Below are 18,848 nucleotides of genomic sequence, written 5' to 3' on the forward strand. Positions count from 1 at the left end.
CCAGAGGTAGGGGTCAGGATGTTAGAGGTGGAGGTAAGACTTCTAGAGGTGTAGACTCAACCCGTTGATATATTTTCTATGGTATGGCTGAGGTCGCAACACCAGATGGTGTCGTTACAAGTACGGTCTCGAATTATTATAAAGTAACAAATTTCTTAACTTGATTCAGTTCTGAGTATCGAAGCAAGTCCTCCTATTGTGCTCCACTTATGAGTGAACTTCGTAATTCTGAAATCTGCTTATGTGAATACTCCTGTTGGGAGATTCGATGGAGATAGTATGTCTATCATTATGTGTTGTGATTTTGTTAAACGGAAAATTATTCAAAAGAAGAAAATGGAATGTTCCAATTTGGCACGATGTGCATATTACTTGTGGTACAGAGTTGAGGATGAGATCCTTGTATTTTATATAATGTGAAATATTTAAACCGGGATATAAGCTGCGGTAGATGTTATATAAGGACGAGGTCCTTGTGGTGAAAAAAAATTATGTGTTTAAATGCTCCCTTTGTGAAATTAAAATTTGTACTATAGTACTTATAGGGTGGCATGCCTATTAGACTCATTTGAAGAAAATTCTTGTATGAATATATTTGTGCATAATTTGCCAGATTTGTATTGTAATTATTGAGTTTTAGACTACGAGGTGAGTGCCCGAAGGATGTAAATTGTTACTCGTTAATTCGGGTAAGTAATTATAAGATATTCATGCCTTGTTGTTATTAACTGGAGGTTTGAAACAAAATTTTGTTAACATGAGGTTAACTGGTGATGTTGTAATCTTTTATGAACAACTATTTAGACCAGAGATGTGGTTATGGTCATACATATGATGTGTTCCATGTCAAGATATCATTGTGATAATGTCGTGCTTGTAATACGGAGATTAGTGTTATTAATATATACTTTGTGGTACTTTGTTGGGTTGTGGACACATTGTTAGGAGTTGTTTTGGTGTTACGCTGGCAGGTGGATAGGCCCAATTACAGGGGAGACTCTGCCGAATTTTTTGAAAAATTTGGGAGTTAGAAAAATTTGGGATATTGAGATGTGCAAAGAAAGAGATAAGTTACATTATGTGTTTAAGGACATGCTCTACTTCTCATTTGAGGACGAATGACCCTAAGTGGCGGAGAATGTAATACCACGTATTTGATGGGTGCATAGGCACGAGTTGCTATAGCTAGTCGAGACTAATATCGTGTGTTGATGTAAAAATCAGACCTTTCTGGAAATGATTGAAGTATAAGAAATTTGGTCTTCAAGTTTACAAATATGGATAAAGAAAATAATCTCAATTGAAATGGTGTTGTCGGACTTATGTCGAATGCGGTAATGTGGGATCAATAGCGAATATTTGTGTAGAAGTAAAAGAATCAATTTGGTAACCTGAGAATAATTCTTAGTACGTTCGAGGACGAACGTTTGTTTTAGAGGTGAAGAATGTGATGACCCAAAATGTCATCTTTAAATTAAATAATCATCTCGGTATTTTAAGACCTTGAAAAGCGGTATCAATAATTTCTCGACTTGCGTGCGCAGTCCATATAATTTTTCGGAAGGTTTTTATGTGAAAAATGGATTAAATTGTGAACTAGAGATTTAAAAACTCAATTGAGTTGACTTCGGTCAATATTTTGAGCAAGCGAACCCGGATAAAAGTTTTGAACATTCCGGTAGATCCTTATCATGATTTGGGAATTGGTCATATGCTCTAAATTGAATTTGGAGGTCCCTAGATCAAATTATCGCCATTTAACGGAATCTAGAAATCTAAGCTAAAGATTTCTTAAGTTTGACCGGAGATTTGACTTTTGAGAAAAAGACCCCGAAATGGAATTTTGATGATTCCAATAGTTTCGTATGGTGATTTTGGACTTAGGAGAATGTTCGGATTTGAATTTGAAAGTCTGTAGGACAATTCAACGCATTTTGGCGAAAGTTGGAAAGTAGAAGATTTTTGGAAAGTTTGATCGAGGGTTGACTTTTTGATATCGGGGTCGGAATCCAGTTCTGAAAATTTCATAACTTCATTATGTCATTTATGACTTGTGTGCAAAATTTGAAGTCAATCGGACTTGATTTGATAGGTTTTTGCATCGAATATAGAAGTTGGACGGTCTTAGTTTCATTAGGCTTGAATTGGGGTGTGATTCGCGGTTTTAGCATTATTTGATGTGATTTGAGGTTTCGACAAAGTTTGTATGATGTTTTAGGACTTATTGGTATATTTTGTTGAGGTCCCGAGGGCCTCGGGTGGATTTCAGAAGGTTAACGGATTAATTCGGACTTGAATTTAGCTGCTGAAATATTTTGGGCAGCTTCTGCATTTTTCGCACGTGTGAACAGTGACCCACATCCGTATACAGTATCTATGAACAGTACCCGTGAACAGTACCGTAAACAGTACCCGTGAACAGCAGTATGTGAACAGTAAACCCGAAAAATTTCTGGACAGAATGTAACTTCCCATTTTCCATTTATACCAAATTGGAGCTCGGGGAGAGGCGATTTTCGGGAGATTTTCAAAGAAAACAATGGGGTAAGTGTTGTTAACTTAATTTTGTTTAGATTACACCGAATCTATTACTAGTTTTGGCATTAAATCTGTGAATTTAGTTGGAAGAGTTTGAAAACCCTCTCAGATAGATTTGAGGATTTGAGGGTCGAAATGTTATCGAAACTTAGTAATTTTGGTATGGTTAGACTCGTGGTTGGATGGGGGTTCATATTCCGTAATTTTTGTCGGGTTCCGAGACGTGGTCCCCACGGGCGAATTTTTAGTACAATTTCGGATTTTTAATGGAAAATGTAGAATTCCATGTGGAATTAATTCTTATTATTTTTATTGACTGAATCGAATTATTGTGGCTAGATTTGAGACACTTGGAAGTCGATTTGAGAGGAAAACGCATTGCGGAGTAGGATTTTGCGCGAATTGAGGTAAGTAACAGTTATAAATCTGGTCCTGAGGGTATGAAACCCCGGACATTGTGTCGTATGACTATTTTGGAGGTGACGCACATGCTAGATGACGGGCGTGTGGGCGTGCACCATAGGGATTGTGACTTGGTCCGTCCCGCGAGACTGTGGAATTAATTGGCCTATTGTTTAATACATGTTGCCTCTGTTTTCATAGAAATTGACTGTACTTCATGTTAGAAATCATGTTTAGGCCTTATGTGATCACTGTTGAGACCTGCGAGGTCGTGTACTTGCTGAATTAGTTGCTAATTGCTGTTTTGTACTTAGTCATAACTTTTCTTGCTTGTTATGCCTCTGTCTCTTGCTGATCATTGTTGATATATGATATTACTTATGTTTGGACTTTTTATATGATTTCTGAGAGCCCGAGAGACTGGAGATAATGATGACTGAGTGAAGCCGAGGGCCTAAGTGTAAGGTTATTGATACTATAGCACGTGAGTTGTCCGTGTGGATCCAGATATTATATTATAGCACGTGAGTTGTCCGTGCGGATCCAGATATTATTATAGCACGTGAGTTGTCCGTGCAGCACATGAGTTGTCCGTGCAGTTTATAGCGCTTGGCTTGAAGGAGCCCCTCCGGAGTCTGCACACCCCCAGTGAGCGCAATCAACTATATATATGGATCGGGCTGCACGCCGCAGCGGTTATTATAAGGTACCTGCTGAGTGTGAGTGATGATTGATGAGAGTTGAGCCATGAGGGACTGGGAGGCTTGCCCGAGGGGCTATACATACATACATACGAGTGATGCTTTGCCCGAGGGGCTTGTTTTGTGAAATTACTGTCCTTACTCATCTTTATACTGAGCCTCTATTAAAAATGTTAAACAAATATTTTGAACAACTTTAATTGAAACTGGAATTTTTACGAGATGTTTGGAATTAAATTACTGATTTGGTTTTGTTATTTCCACTGAGATTTTTAAGTTATAAGATGAGCTGAGTGACTGTTGCCTTGAGAGGTTGTATTTGTTTTCAGTTAATTGCTGCACTTAGTTGCTATTTATCCTTGTCGTACATATTTATTGAGTATTTGATATCTGGTTTATTTGACTACGCACTGATGAGACTTAAACTATTAAATTGAAAGTATGGCTATTCTTAAGTTATTGAGATAACTGTATTTGCATAGCTCGTCACTACTTCACAGTTCCATATTTATTTCTGTTACTTACTGAGTTGGTGTACTCACGTTACCCCCTGTACCTCGTGTACAGATCCAGGCACTTCTGGTCATAGTGGTTTTTTGTTGAGGAGTCAGTCTCAGGAGACTATTGAGGTAGCTGCATAACGTTCATTGACCTTGACTATCCTTTCCTTTCATGTTGTACTGTTCTATATTTCAGACAGTGTTTTATCAATCGGATGTTGTTATCATTTAGATGCTCATGCACTCAGTGACACCGGGTTTTGGGGATGGATTGTTTAGTACTTTTGGAGTGATATTTTGTTCTAAAAGATTTTATTTAATATTAACTGTTTCCGCCTTTATTTAAAAAGTTCTACTGTATTGAGATGTTGAGTTGAGGTTTGCCTAGTACCACGATAGGCGCCATCACGACAGGTGAGATTTTGGGTCGTGACATTATCATTGGGTTGTTGTTATACGAATTTTACGTTATCTTAAGAGTATTTCATCGCATGGCCTGCATTTAGCTCGTCACCCATCCACTCTCTTACATGGCTATTGTGATGTGGATTGGGGTGGTTCTGTTGACTGTCGTAAGTCCACCAATGGTTATGCTATTTTTCTTGGAACTCATCGGGCATTAAAGAAGCAACGTGCAGTATCTCGTTCGAGCACTGAGGCAGAGTATCGCGCACTTACTAATGCAGCCTCCGAACTCACATGGTTGGAGTTTCTACTTTGGGAAATTGGTTGTTTCTCTTCGTCTACTCCTGTGTTATGGTGTGATAATCTTAGTGCAACTTATTTAACTGTTAATCCAGTTTTTCATTCTCGAACCAAGTACATAGAGATCGATTTTTATTTTGTTAGAGATAAAGTGAAGAACAAAGCACTCTCAGTTGGCTATGTTGGCTCAAATGATCAAATTGCAGATGTTCTCACCTAAGGGCTGTCTAAGTTGCCCTTCTATAGTTTAAGGGACAAGTTGATCGTGCTTGCCAACCCTGCTCAACTTGAGGAGGTGTGTAAAGAGTAGAATCATACTATACCTGAAACTATATGTAGCCTGTTGTATTTAGAATAGTTCATTACTTGGTGTCCAAGTGCTGTAGTTTAGTTAGGACTCATAAGCCTCATATGTGTATATATATTGTTGTTATAGATGCAGAGAGATCTGCAGACTCTTATCATATATATAAAATCAATGTCACTCGTAACCAAATAGTCCCAATGCCCTTATGATCTCAAGTGTGAGTTTGTTTGTGTGCTTGACTTGTATGTTTGTGCCTCCTTCCCGTAGTTATAGTATGTACCCTCTATCTCCTCTCATATATGTTGGGAGTTTTATTTGGTACATAAAAATAAGTATCTCTACTTATGTGAGAAATTATTTTAAGTGAACTCAAATTAAAGATAAAATTGAGTTAACTCTAATAAAGTAGTATCTTTCCGTCCCAATTTATGTAACACGTTTTGCTTTTTGAAATTCAATTTTTTTAATTATTATAGTTTATTTGAACATAGAATTTTAAGTTTTTCAAAATAGAATTTAGATTTTGAAAACAACGACTCTGGAAATCTAAATACCGTCTAAACCTATTACATGGATAATTAAACTAAATATCAGAAAATTGCTCTCTCACCAATGTATAAAATCTAGATTGGAGAATTTATTGGAATGTATTACATCGCCTTTAAGGGGTCACATTTGAATATTTGGAAGCACAAGATAAAAGAAAAAAAACAAAAGCTCCTCATCTGGAAAAAAGAAAAAGTCACTGTAGCGGCACATGACCTCGATGATGTCGTAGGTAAAGCAATTTCTCTCTATTTCCTCTTCTTATCATTCATCGTTTTAGTCGAAAGAGTTGGTTAGCACTTCAGAAGTTGAATTGAGTTTCTTTCTTCACTCTGTGGACGCCAATTCCTGAAACATTATAGACCCACAAACTCCTTTCTTGCTCCTGTGTTCTTAATTAGATTTAGAAACCCTGATCAGTCAGTAAATAATCAAGCTGGAATCTTTTGGATATCCAAGTAAATAGGGTTTCATATTGCTCTTCTAATACTTTGTCCACTTATCATTTTTTTTTCCAGTCTAGTCCTTATTTTGTTAGCTTGAGCTTGAATAATCTTGCCTTACCCAGATTGATATAGGAGGAATATTTTAGTTTTATGACTCCTTTTTAGAATCTTTTGTGGATGTATTAGCGGTGTAAGGCTGCGTACGATAGACTCTTGTGCTCCGGCCCTTCCCGGACCCCAGACCTTCCATAGCGGGAGCTTAGTGCACCCGTGTGCCCTTTTTGTGGATGTATTAGGCTTTGTTGCTATAGTTAAAATTTAGCTCAAGAAACTCGACTATTAAGCTTTTGGGCTGAAGTTAACTAGGTGGACTTGGAGATATTTTGCTTGGTTGAGGTGAGAATGGTGTGAATTAATGAGTTGTTGTAATTGTGTGTATTGACCATCTTAAAAGGGAAAATGGACGGTTCTGTGCTGGCATCTTTTCCCCCTTTAATGAATAAGAATGTGAATATTATGCAAGCTTGTGTTTGGAGAAAACTTTTTGATTTTGTTTTTCTTGTAACAATTGTGCTCTGAGTTGAGCTTTTAGCTTTCAGTGACCTAATTTTGATGCATTTTCCTACTTCTTTGCTTGTTTAATTTGATTAATGAAGGGAAACAGAAGAGTAGAACAATGCATATATTGCTTTTGTTCAGTTCAAGCTTTTGATATCTGACGGCGGGGCCTGTAGGATAACCATATGAATCTATTCGAGAAACTTTTGTGCGTGTTGGTTATTCCTAATCAATTTTAATACAATTATCATGTGTGCACACTACTTCCTCCTTGTACTTGACTTGATTATCAGTAATACCCTGAAACGCTTCTAGAAAATGTATGTGAAGGAGTATGATCATCGTTAGATTTTTGTCATGTCTGATAGGCAAATCCTTCTTAGTAAGTCCTCAAGTTTCAGAAAACAGGAATGACAGCTTGATGGATGATGCATATCAGATATATTTTCCTCATTTCACGTACTATTTTATTCTCCGTGTCATGTCTGATAGGCAAATCATTCTTAGTAAGTCCTCAAGTTTCAGAAAACAGGAATGACAGCTTGATGGATGATGCATATCAGATATATTTTCCTCATTTCACGTACTATTTTATTCTCCGAGAGCATAAAATGCTTTATTTTGCAATTTCTTTTCCTTTTCTACGTCTGTGGTCAAAATGGTGCACCATGAGTCCATGAGATTGTTTCTGTTTATACTTATTTTCATTTTGTGCTTTCCTCTTGATTCCTTTTTCTGCTCCAAATATGCAGGAATGATGGATTATGGGCTTTTATAAGTCTGATGTGGCAATGGGGAGCCCATCTAGCCCTGCATTTGGTTTGGATGAAAGAAAAGATTTTCCACCAGTTGAGAGCAATGATGATCATGGTTATTTTGACGAAGAGCTCACGACAGACATGGATATGTATATCGCTGAAGATGATAAATGCTTAGGGCATTCAAATGGAGAACAAACATCAAGTGACGATGCTATTGAGCCACAGATTGGCATGGAATTCAACTCCAGAGATGATGCTAGAGACTTTTACATGGCATATGGCAGGCGGATAGGCTTTACCGTGCGGATTCATCATAATCGACGGTCTCGGATCAATAATGTGGTTATTGGACAGGATTTTGTCTGCTCGAAAGAAGGTTTTCGTGAGAAAAAATATATTCACAGGAAAGATAGAGTTCTTCCTCCGCCACCTGCAACTCGAGAAGGCTGTCCTGCCATTCTAAGAGTAGCTTTAAGGGAAAGCAAGTGGGTTGTCACAAAATTTGTAGAAGAGCATAATCACGCTTTAATGTCGCCGAGTAAAGTTCCGTGGCGAGGATCTACAAAAAAATTGGTCAGTCAGGTAAATGTTAATAAGCAACTAGGCATTCAACAGAATTATGTATGATGCATTTGACAAGTTACGGTTCTACTATGAATGTCAATACACATACTAAGTTGACTGACAGACCAGTTTCCCACGGAGGACATTTGAGTTCATCTACTACAGCAAGCATACTTACATATACTTCTGTTATATATGTTTGAAAGAGGGAGAATGACTCGATTGGCAGGCCAATTTATCTGTGGTCTATTTTGTTTTTGCTACAAGGAAATGCACTATACAACAACAACAACATGCCCAGTGAATTCCCACAAGTGGAGTCTGGGGAGGGTAAGATGTGTGCAGCCTTACCCCTACCCTGGAAGGGCAGAGAGACTGTTTACGATAAGGAAATGCACTGTGTTGGAACTTAATCATTCTGCTATTGCCCCTACTCAAAGCTGTTGAAATATCTTTTGCCTAAGATGATCTCTTTTTTTCTGTGGGAGAATTCACCACACGTGATCTTATATTTTTTTTTCTTCAGTGACTTACAATTTTGCTTGTTTTAGGATGAGAAGGATCAAAGAATTCGAGAGCTGACCCTTGAACTTTATAATGAGAGGCAGCGATGTAAGCGGAGGTGTGCAGCTTACCAAGAACAACTACGAACGTTGTTGAAATTCATTGAGGATCACACTGATCATTTATCAAGAAGTGTTGAAGAAGCAGTCCAGCGAGTGAAAGAACTTGATAATGAACGGCTAGAGGAGTCAGATTAGCATACCAATAGCTTGTACACATTTGTTTTCCTTCTCTGATTCTAACTTGTTACTTTAGGATAAGTAGGAGTTATTTTGATCTGGGGTTAAGCTACTTGAATGTAAGGGCCAAAGAAACTTTGTATTGTATTATCATTTGCTGGAATGCACTTGTAATTGATGAAATAAAGTAGCCTTATAGACGAAGACGTTTTCATCTGTTCGTCAAGTACTTGGGACATGCTAAAACCTAATAGATTAAGACTAGGGGAAAACGAAAAGAAATAGAGAGACCGTTGCTTAGCTTTCTTTTGAACTTGCATATATTGAGAGAGGAAAGAGGAGAGAGATTATTATAGAAGTTTTGAGACCACCTGCGGGTGCATTGCAATCATTGTGTCATTTCTGCATTGACAATCATTCTGTCATTTCTCTATTTTTCACCAGACATGGAATGCAGACCATGATTGGATATACATTAATAGAAACCAAAATCATGAACCCTGTTTTTACAATGACCTCACTTTCAGTCAATTGAGACTGAAATGTACAGTATACTGTAATTGACGAGATACAAGGCTTTGAACAACATCGAACTACTTTTGGTGATAGCAGTAAAGACGGAAACATGCTTGGTACTGCTTCTCGCAATACCATTGAAAAGCATCTCCAGCTGAAACATGTGAATCTCTACTCAAGCCAGGAGAGGAGGTAATCAACCTTCAAAAATAAGTAGTCTTATTCCCATACAAATCCTCCTAAACAAGACAAATCTAACCACAACGAAATTACACCAACCAGTGAGTACTCCCAATTAACTGATTATACAACCAGCAGGCCCTCTGATTTAAGCCCTTTCAGCAATCCACCCCGGCTTCTGTGTCAAGTCAAATGAGTGCCAATCTTGTAATCCTTATTCACCAGAAGAGCTTTGTCAAGCCTGTTTCTCTCCACAACCAATCTATGTATTCTTGTTTACGACCAATATGTAACCAGATTGTACACCATCTTTCTACTTCAGTACTCTAAAAAGACCTTGGATGGATGCAAACAAACCGCGGAGATGAATCTTATTAAAGTTGTTTCGTCTCACCTGTCAGAAGAACTGTTAATTTAATATTAGTCAATGAACCCTGTTACAGTACAAAAACCCATTGGGGAAGAGGGATTCCTTGGCTAAAGGCTCTGCTCAACAGTTAATTTGTAGCCTGAGAATACCAAGTAAAGGTGATTGCTTACGCATATACAGGCATTCATCTCTTCTTCTTCTTCTTCTTCAAAAGTGATGTGGCTTGCAGAATCATTCTATCAACTTCATCAAGATCTGGTGTGTCCGCATCTTTACACACAGATTTCTCTTTCCTCGAGTTGGAAGATATCTGACGCAAATGCTCCTCAAAATCCTGTTCTTCTCCGTTGCTGTGTACATGAAATTTTTCAAACTCATCCAAATAAAGAGGTTCTTCAGTTTCGTCTTCATCCTCTTCGTCAGAGTCCGTTTCAAAAATATCCGAAAGATCTTCCGAATCTGAAACGATATCGGAATATGTTGTGGACTCACCTTGTTCATCATTTTCAATCATCATCTGTTTGAGCTTATTTGATGCCTCAGTTCGAAGGTCTGAACGATCTTCATGGTTAGAATTCTCAGAGCCAAGCAAGTGTTTATCTTCAGGAGTACCACTTTTATTTTCAGCCTGCAGTCGAAGCAGCTCAAGATCCTGCTCAAGCCGCGGAATGTATCTCCTGACAGCTCTCAGGCCATCTCGATATTTTGATTTATCCAAGGCCTGTAGACATGGAGTAATAACAAGAAAAACAGAAAGGAAGGGTTAGAGGCCGATAAATAAACAGTTAATATTCAGAAAATCCAGCAGAGGCAAACACTGCAAAATTGCATAATAAAGAAATAATAGATGCCTATGCAGAACCTTTTTCCTAGAAAGAGTACTTCTTGGAGACATTATTTCTGTTGGAGGTTGGGAGTAATTCTTCCCCCTGTACATTATAATGGTGTTGTCATCCTGTATATCAAGAACAATTCCACCACTTAATCTTGCAAGCTCTGCAGCAATTTCCTTAACCTCCTCCCGAGAGAATGTTTTGACCACCACTTTTAGAGTTTGGTGCTTCTTCCAGTGCAGGTGCATGTTAAGGATCACACCTTGGTATATCCCACGTCTTCCAACTGGCACATAATTCTTGTACTTCTCTCCCATTTTCAGAAAGTAAAAGTGTTCTTCTGGAGTCAGTATCTCCGGGTCATGGGTAGCTTCTGACTTTTCCTTGGGCTCAACTTTTTTAAGAGCTTCAAGAAGCCTTTCCTCTTTCTTCCGTGCCTAAGTAGATTAGAATCGGCAACCTGGTGAGGACTTCAATTGTAATTAAGGGTACGTATATAACAAAGAGCAAGGTCCATCACCTCCACATCATCATGACAGTTATATTGTATCACGAAAAACCAACATGTAATGAGTCATATAGTGGTTAAATCTTTACCATATCCGCGAAAGAGAAGAAACTCAGAGTCATACAAAATACAATTATACCCTTGCAAAAGCTGAAATGTTTAGCTGGACTGAAACCATGCCACATTTTCCAATCAATGTAATAATGGCATCTCACCTAGAGTTGATGAAACCTATCTCATCCAATAATTATCAATAAAAGCAGACCTTAATTGACCACGAAATTCTCCTTGATATCAGAGACATTTTTTTTATGGCGGTGGTGTTTGGACCGCTTGCACACACCTCGACTAATTCCACTGGGCATCTGCACCTCCCACCAACATGGTAGCTCTACCTACCAAGGCTGGATAGATGGGAAAATAAACACTCTTTTTAATCACCTAGTGTTATCTTACTCAAAAGAAAGAAATCACCTAGTGTCATTGCCTCTGCTGAGATTGGAACCTGAGACCGCGTAGTTCTCCCACTTCATTTATCACTAGGCCACACTCTTAGGCGCCATTCTTTCTTCTTCTTTTTTCCAAACATTGGTTTTAATAGAAATTTATTTGTCAAGTGTGATTATTCTCAGCCTAAACCACAGCGTCCACCATTCAAAGAACTTTTACATTTTTATACGTGTTGTTTCATTCCCCTTCCCATGGTTTAAAGTAATTAATTGATCTTATTAAATAAGCTTGACATGGATCACATAATAATGGCTTACGAAATTATTGTAGGGACAAGGGACAAGATGAAAACAGTTTACATTGGCAAATTGACCATGTAGCTCATAGTTCACACAAGACACTGCCCATTGCCCAAGTTTCTGCTTATTTTATAGCATTTTCCAGTGCGCTTGACCGCTCAATTAGATGCAACAATGAAGTTTCTCTATTAAATAATAAATTTATACTGTATACCAGCAACCTTTTGGGGCAATGTCAGGTTATAGCCTCAACTTATCTCAACAATAGGGAGGATTTAATTATAATTGTAGGGAGATATAGGTTTCAAAGATAACATGCGAGGTGGTATAATTTCATGGCTAAGACCATACATGGGGTCATCGTCCTAGTCCACCTAAGACTTCCCTATGCGGATTAGAGCACGACATAACCCGAACATTCATTAAACATAAACTAGATTAATACTGAAAGTCTTCGGTGGGGGGTATCAGGTGCTCGGTGACATAGTTGAGGTGCACTCAAGATTTGCCCGGTACCACTGCTATAAAAATGTTAATACTAAAAGTCCTCATATTATTCAACCTCAAGAATAAAAATGTTAATACTAAAAGTCCTCATATAATTCAACCTCAAGAATAAAAATGTTAATACTAAAAGTCCTCATATAATTCAACCTCAAGAATAACGTAGTTTAGCAGACATGGAAACAACTGACTAAACTTGTAGCAACTCCCTGTGGAGGATGTCATTTAACAAAACTAATATAATACATTGAAAGTTAAGTATTTTCTTAAAATAATTTTTGTAAATAGACTAAATAACTAAATTTTAAAAAAATTTTAAAAAAAACTATTGAAGAATTTCTTCATGAGATTTGAAAAAAGAATTCAAAGTGTACTAACAAAATATTCTTTGAAACTAGTTTAGCAAATTGTTATTACAATTTATTAGCATAATGAGCAAGGGTTCAAAAAGCAACATTTCACAATAATAAAATCAAATGTTTATTTCATAAAATCCTCTATAAAATAAAGTGTAAGATTAATTTAAGATGGCAGCACCTATTTGAATAAATCACCATATACGAAGATATCAACCACCTCGTAGAAGAATATTTTGCACACAACATTATTCAAGACTTAAACTAGGCATGAAATTCAAACATTCAAGTTTAAAACTAACTATATAAGTCCCCGTTCTAAAGTGAAAATCAAGAAGTAAACTAAATACTTAACAAGACTTGGGCTTGCATATCCCTCAAAATAGACAAACCGTTTACCAAATCAAATTATAATATAATAGCATCATGACCAACAATCATTCAAAATTACAAATGTAAATATGTCATATGGATCATGTACAAGACTACAAGTCCCAAATCTCTACAATAATATACATGCTTATGCAAATATGATCTTCATGATAGCTTCAAGACTTCTATGGCCACCCTAGATTCTCTTATGGTATATCATGTACGATAGCAACGAATTATCACCAAGTATAAAGTTTAGTGGCACAAAAACTTTGGATTTGGAGCCATTAAATTCTCTAACTCTCATCTAAAATACAAATAGATCATATGAAATTAAGATATACAGATTTAGCTAACCTTTCATGTTAACAACAACCTAGGTCTAAAAAAGAGAGCATGAAAGAAATTCATAAAATGAATTTATCAAATCGTCATCAAGTACTTAATAAGAGTATGATGTTCAAAGTGAATCAATTATTAAACCATGAAGTAGTCCAAGAGAAAAATCAGTCCAAGATACTAACATCCATAATCTCAAGTGTCAAGAAAGCTCCCAAAGCTAATTCAAGAATTTTTTTATCAAATTGTCAAATTCGCCCATCACATACTTCATGCAACCACATTAAGCATAATAGAATAACACGAAGGACCGAGACACCAATCAAGTAGTGTCAAAATCCAATAATCAAGAAAATCAAGTACCATGTTAAAAATGGATTTGCATTCTTACTTGCAATGAAGAAAGTCCATAGCTAAGATGAAATGCAAATCCAAGATGGGGCAAGATCACTATAGATTCTAGAGACATGGAACTATAGGTCAATCTGACAATCTCTTAACTTTCTGCAACATTTTGAATCACCTTAATCCGATTTCTAGAAAATAAAAAAATAAAAAAAAGTTATGCTTAAAATACTAAATGCTTACTGTTCAAAAATGAGGTCAAACTCTTAGTTTTCAAATTCACTAACTAAAAGCTTAACTACTTCACCACACAGATTGAGTAAGAAGCTCACCACAAGAGAAAGAGAAAGTTTCTCTCCAACCAAAACCTAGGGCTTCAAAATGATCCTTAACTCATATTGATTCTTGAAAACAAAACCTAATTTATCTTTCAAGTGGTAGAGATTAAGGATTTTATGCAGTAAAGTTTTGATTTTGATGAGAGCGGTATTTTATGGATTGAGCTCTTCATTAAAGGGTTTGATAAATGAAGAAAAAGATGACTTTTTGGAAATAAGGGGCTACAACGTTAATGCCCTCTCAAAGGCTAAAAAGTTGTACCTTTTTTATTTGAGGTAAAAATTAATCTCAAGGATCAAATACCATCAAGGATCGGTTAAAATTTTGCTTCAGACAGGCAAAAATCCTATGTTGATTTTAAGAGACGTGAAATTGAGCATCAAGTAGGTGATAAGGTATTTTGAAAGGGCATTAACGTTGCAAGCCTACTTTACCAAAAGTCATCTTCTTCTTTTTCCTTTATCAAATCTCCCATTAAAGAGTTCAACCATACAAACATTGCTCTTGCTCTGATTAAAAACAAAACTTTATTGCAAAAAATCCTTTGTCTCTACCTCTTGAAAGATAAACTGAATTTTGTTTTCAAGAATCAACATGCGTTAAAGGATTAATTTGAAGCATTATGTTTTGGTTAGAGAGAGACTTCTCTTTATCTCGTGGTATGCTTCTCGCTCAATATATGTTAGTAAAATAGTTAAAATTTTGGTTAGTGAATTTGAGACCTTAAAAACTAAGAATTTAATCTAGTTCTTGAACTACACAACATTCGGTATTTGAGCAAAACTTTCTTTCCAAAACTCGGATTGAGGTGATTCAAAATTCTATAGAAAGCTAAGAGATTGACCTACAACTGAAAATCTAACTTTGTTGTTTCCTGCGTAAATATGAGCTGCAATACAAGGCATAATTGTTGCCCAGATTTTTTTCTTTCAAGAATTAGGAAGAGTTCTGACCAATTAGGCCCCCTTCTGATGATACTCATCATGATTTGTCTTAAGTACCTTTAAATTTCAAACCTTAAGTGAGCACTCGATTATGCATTTAAGGTACAAGAGATACTTGTACAAGCTAAGGAGAATTCTTAAAGAGATCGACAAAATCGCTTGATTCTTAATTTAGAGCATCTATACTTCCTTGATGTTTGGTTAAGCTTTAGGAACCCTAAATCTGCAAGGATTGCCCATAAACTTGAATTTTCCATTTAATTTATTTTTTTGGAGTATTTTGAATAGTTTTACATTCAGTAAAATTTGTCTTTAGTTTAAGTTGTATGAGTTTGTTGCTACTTTAGTACCCTATTTGCTATTTTAATTAAGAAAGCATGTTTTGAAACACTTCCATAATTTTGCTACCATTGAGGGTACAATTGTATAGTTAAGTATATGATAAAATTGTGTTGGTATCATGTAAAGTACTTTTGTAAGACAATCTAACTGCCTACATACACGGATTGCTTGAGCATTGTTGCATTCTTTTTGGAACTTTGTTCTTCTTGTGATAGTGACGTTGTCGCTTATATTGGCATTCCTCTTGATACTACATGGATCTTTCTCCATTTTGATTTTAGAGTTGGATTTCATCTTAACTATGGACTTTGTCCATTTTAAGATAAATGAAAATTTATTTTAAACATGGTACTTGATTCTTTTGATTATTAGGTGTTGACCCTACTTGATTCGCGCTCTCATTGTTTCTTGTTATCCAATTATGCTTGATGTGATTGCATGACGTATGCGTTGGGCGAATTTGACTATTTGCCAGATTTTTCCTTGAATTAGCTTTGAGAGTTTTCTTGACAATTGAAATTATTAATACAAAACTACTTCATGGTTTAATATTTGATTCTCTTTAAACATCGTACTCTTATTAAGTACGTGATGATGATTTAAACACATTATATGTATTTCTTCTTGTACTTTTTTTGATACATAGCTTATTTGTTAACATGAAAGGTTAGCTAAATTTGTATACTCAACTTAGTTTATATATTCAAGTTTGTTATGAGCTATTTATATTTTAGAAGAGCATCGGAGAATTTAGTGGCTCCAAACCCAAAGTTTAAGTGTCACTAAGTTTTATACTTATTTTTAATAACTATGGTGCCTGGGCCAGCTTGCGCGCACCTCAACTAATCCCACGGGATACTTGCTACTTCCTGCCAATAACAGGTACCAGGTAACTCTATCCACCAATGCTTGAACAGATGGGAAGAAACCACCCATCATTTTTTTATCTCCTCTAGGATTTGACCCTAAGATCTTATGGTTCTCAACCCACTTCATTGACCACTAGGCCACACCCTTATGTGTCCACTAAGTTTTATACTTAGCAATAGTTTGTTGCTATCATAGGTGATTTACTAGAATAGAAATAAGGATGACAATACAAAAAAGACTTTTAGAAGCTATCATGAAGATCACATTTGCATATGCATCTATATTTTTGTTGAAATTGGGGACTTGTACATGATTCATATGACACATTCAAATGTAATTTTGAATGAACGTTGTCATGATGTTATTATTTTATAACTTGAATTTGATGACTGGTTTGGCTATTTTTGGGGTGTTCAAGCCAAAGTCTTGTTATGTATTAATTACTAATTAGTACTTGATTTGCACTCTGGGAACAAATAGGGACTTAATTAGTTAATATTAAAGACTTGAAAGTTTGGATTTCATGTCCAATTGAAGTCTTGAATAATGTTGCATGCATAATATTCTTTTATTAGGTGCTTGATATATTCATATAATGATCTATTCAAACAAGTGTTTCCATTTTAAATATTCTTACAATTTATTGTATATGAAATTTTACGAAATAAACTTTTGATTTTAGTATGATGAATTGCAGGGTAAGGCTTCGCACAATAAACTCTTGTGATCTGGCCCTTTCCCAGAGCTTAGTGCACCGGGATTAGGAATGACGAAATGTTGCACCTTTTAGAACCCTTGATCACATGGGCCTATTAGTTTCGTATTTGTTAGTACACTTGAACTATTTTTATTAAATCTCATGAATAAATTATTAAATAATTTTTCAATATAGTTAGTGTGCAAATTTAGATAAAACTACATAAATACATAACTTTCAAATTTTCAAAATATCACAATATGACCCTCGAGACTACCAATTTGGGAATAGAAAGAGTACTAGGATAGCACACATAAGCACAGACATTTAGGTAGATAATAAGTCTCTTTTCACAGAATGCCCTAGAGTAAACAAGGATCAAGAGATGGCATAAAAGGGTCAAAGGGGCCCAAGAGGTTGGAATTTCAAACATTTGAAGCCACCATAGTACATTGATATTTCAAACACTTTTTTTTATAGGTGATATGTCGCAATCTCCCAGTTTGTGATGTATTTTTCCTTTTAACATGTCCCAAAAGAATATTCTATTTTGTTATTTAAAAAAAAACTTAACTTTAAACTTTCTATTTTTTTCCTTAATAAGATATTTATAAGCACACAAATTTATTGGTTTATTTTATAAACACAAGTTTTGAAAGTATTTACTTTCTTTCTTAAACTAAATTGGAACTAAAGCCATGGAGGGAATCAGCAACAAGTAGATGTTGGGAAAAGTTACAGTCTTGATATTTTAGACATTTTTCTAGAAAGTTTCCTACTTCTACTACATAAAGTAAAGAAGATTTACCTTGCTCAATTTGTAAAGAATTTTGTTTTCTGCAGTCATTCTTTGGAAATCTTTCTTCTTCTTCCACCTGAAGAACTTTAACCACCTTACAACCTGTCTTTTTCCCTTCAATTTCTTCCTTTTGATTTTACCTTCTCCAGAACTCTCTTCAACAACAGCAGCTGATTCCAGAGCTTTGCCAAACGTACAGAAAACCCGACCCGAATATACCCATCCAAGATCCCATTTTTGTGCTCTTATGTGTGACCCAGCAGCGACTCGTCCAAGAAAAACCTTGCATTTTGCAGTAAAAGGACTACTAAACTATGAGACTTTTTGCAAAACTATTTGTGTCTATGTATGTATTTTTGGAAAGAGAGATAAATTAAGATACCTGGTTCTTTGTTGGGGTAAGGAATGGGATAAGAGAGGTTGAAAGATGAAGGGATTGGAAAAGAGATGTTTGAGCTGCTGTGATTTGCAGATAGTCCCCGTTAACAAACTTCTTCCCACCATTTTCACCGTTCTTTCTGCTCTTCGGCGGGAACCAGAAAACCGGAGTTGCGTTTTCCAGACATTTCAATGGGCTTCTGTTAATGCGTGTGGGCTTTACTGATAAAGGGGTAGAAATGACAGAGTAAATTGCAGGCGGTGTGGGCTTTACTGATAAAGGGGTAGACATGACGCAGTAAATTGTTACGGTCATTTAACATATACCTATTTTATTAAAAGTTTTTAATCGCCCCAATTTAACATATATATATATTTTTTTAAAGTTTTAACTTGTACCAACTTTTTAAATAACTTCAGCTCCTTTCTCCTCCTCCTTCTCCTTCTTTTTAAATAATTACGTAAGTTAGTAGACAAAATAATTTTTAAATATTTCCACGTAATTCTGTTCTTTTCACGTTTGTTGTTTCCAAAATTTATGATTTAGATACTGTTGGCAATCGGATTATTTTATAGTAGTAATACACTATGAAAGAATAAGGTGATTATTTATCTAGTATGTCAGAAAGCTTTTTC

General features: G+C 35.9%; 2 protein-coding genes across 7 annotated transcripts; one reads left to right on the plus strand and one right to left on the minus strand.

Moving 5' to 3' along the window:
* The first annotated feature begins 5,800 nt into the window (after positions 1-5,800).
* LOC104228643 (protein FAR1-RELATED SEQUENCE 12-like) lies at positions 5,801-8,975 on the plus strand. 4 transcript variants are annotated; one of them, XM_009781130.2, is made up of 3 exons: positions 5,801-5,931; positions 7,456-8,046; positions 8,580-8,975. In XM_009781130.2, exons 2-3 carry the CDS (start codon positions 7,468-7,470, stop codon positions 8,787-8,789), a joined length of 789 nt encoding a protein of 262 aa, XP_009779432.1. In that variant the 5' UTR covers positions 5,801-5,931; positions 7,456-7,467; the 3' UTR covers positions 8,790-8,975. The 4 variants fall into 4 exon arrangements, with proteins under 4 accessions (XP_009779432.1, XP_070012651.1, XP_009779433.1 ...); XM_070156550.1 differs by lacking the exon at positions 5,801-5,931 and adding an exon at positions 5,949-6,541 and having other exon boundaries at positions 7,456-8,037; XM_009781131.2 differs by lacking the exon at positions 5,801-5,931 and adding an exon at positions 5,949-6,157.
* A 245-nt stretch (positions 8,976-9,220) lies between these two features.
* Positions 9,221-18,423, minus strand: LOC104228645 (uncharacterized CRM domain-containing protein At3g25440, chloroplastic-like). 3 transcript variants are annotated; one of them, XM_070156684.1, is made up of 5 exons: positions 18,217-18,423; positions 17,844-18,138; positions 10,700-11,107; positions 10,008-10,558; positions 9,221-9,861 (listed from the first exon to the last, which is right to left on the minus strand). In XM_070156684.1, exons 1-4 carry the CDS (start codon positions 18,336-18,338, stop codon positions 10,022-10,024), a joined length of 1,362 nt encoding a protein of 453 aa, XP_070012785.1. In that variant the 5' UTR covers positions 18,339-18,423; the 3' UTR covers positions 9,221-9,861; positions 10,008-10,021. The 3 variants fall into 3 exon arrangements, with proteins under 3 accessions (XP_070012785.1, XP_070012784.1, XP_070012783.1); XM_070156683.1 differs by having other exon boundaries at positions 9,221-9,873; XM_070156682.1 differs by having other exon boundaries at positions 9,221-10,558.
* Between the last annotated feature and the right edge of the window lie 425 nt (positions 18,424-18,848).

Source organism: Nicotiana sylvestris, chromosome 9, assembly GCF_000393655.2.
Source record: "Nicotiana sylvestris chromosome 9, ASM39365v2, whole genome shotgun sequence".
NCBI classification, from domain to species: Eukaryota; Viridiplantae; Streptophyta; class Magnoliopsida; order Solanales; family Solanaceae; genus Nicotiana; species Nicotiana sylvestris.

Bases quoted from the DNA above. Each gene is read 5' to 3' on its own strand.
- LOC104228643 (XM_009781130.2), top strand. From the start codon at position 7,468: ATGGGCTTTTATAAGTCTGATGTGGCAATGGGGAGCCCATCTAGCCCT. The intron at 8,047-8,579 runs GTAAATGTTAAT...TGCTTGTTTTAG, and splicing joins CAAAAAAATTGGTCAGTCAG to GATGAGAAGGATCAAAGAAT.
- LOC104228645 (XM_070156684.1), bottom strand. From the start codon at position 18,338: ATGGTGGGAAGAAGTTTGTTAACGGGGACTATCTGCAAATCACAGCAG. The intron at 18,139-18,216 runs GTATCTTAATTT...ATAGTTTAGTAG, and splicing joins TTACCCCAACAAAGAACCAG to TCCTTTTACTGCAAAATGCA. The intron at 10,559-10,699 runs GTTCTGCATAGG...CCATGTCTACAG, and splicing joins GTACTCTTTCTAGGAAAAAG to GCCTTGGATAAATCAAAATA.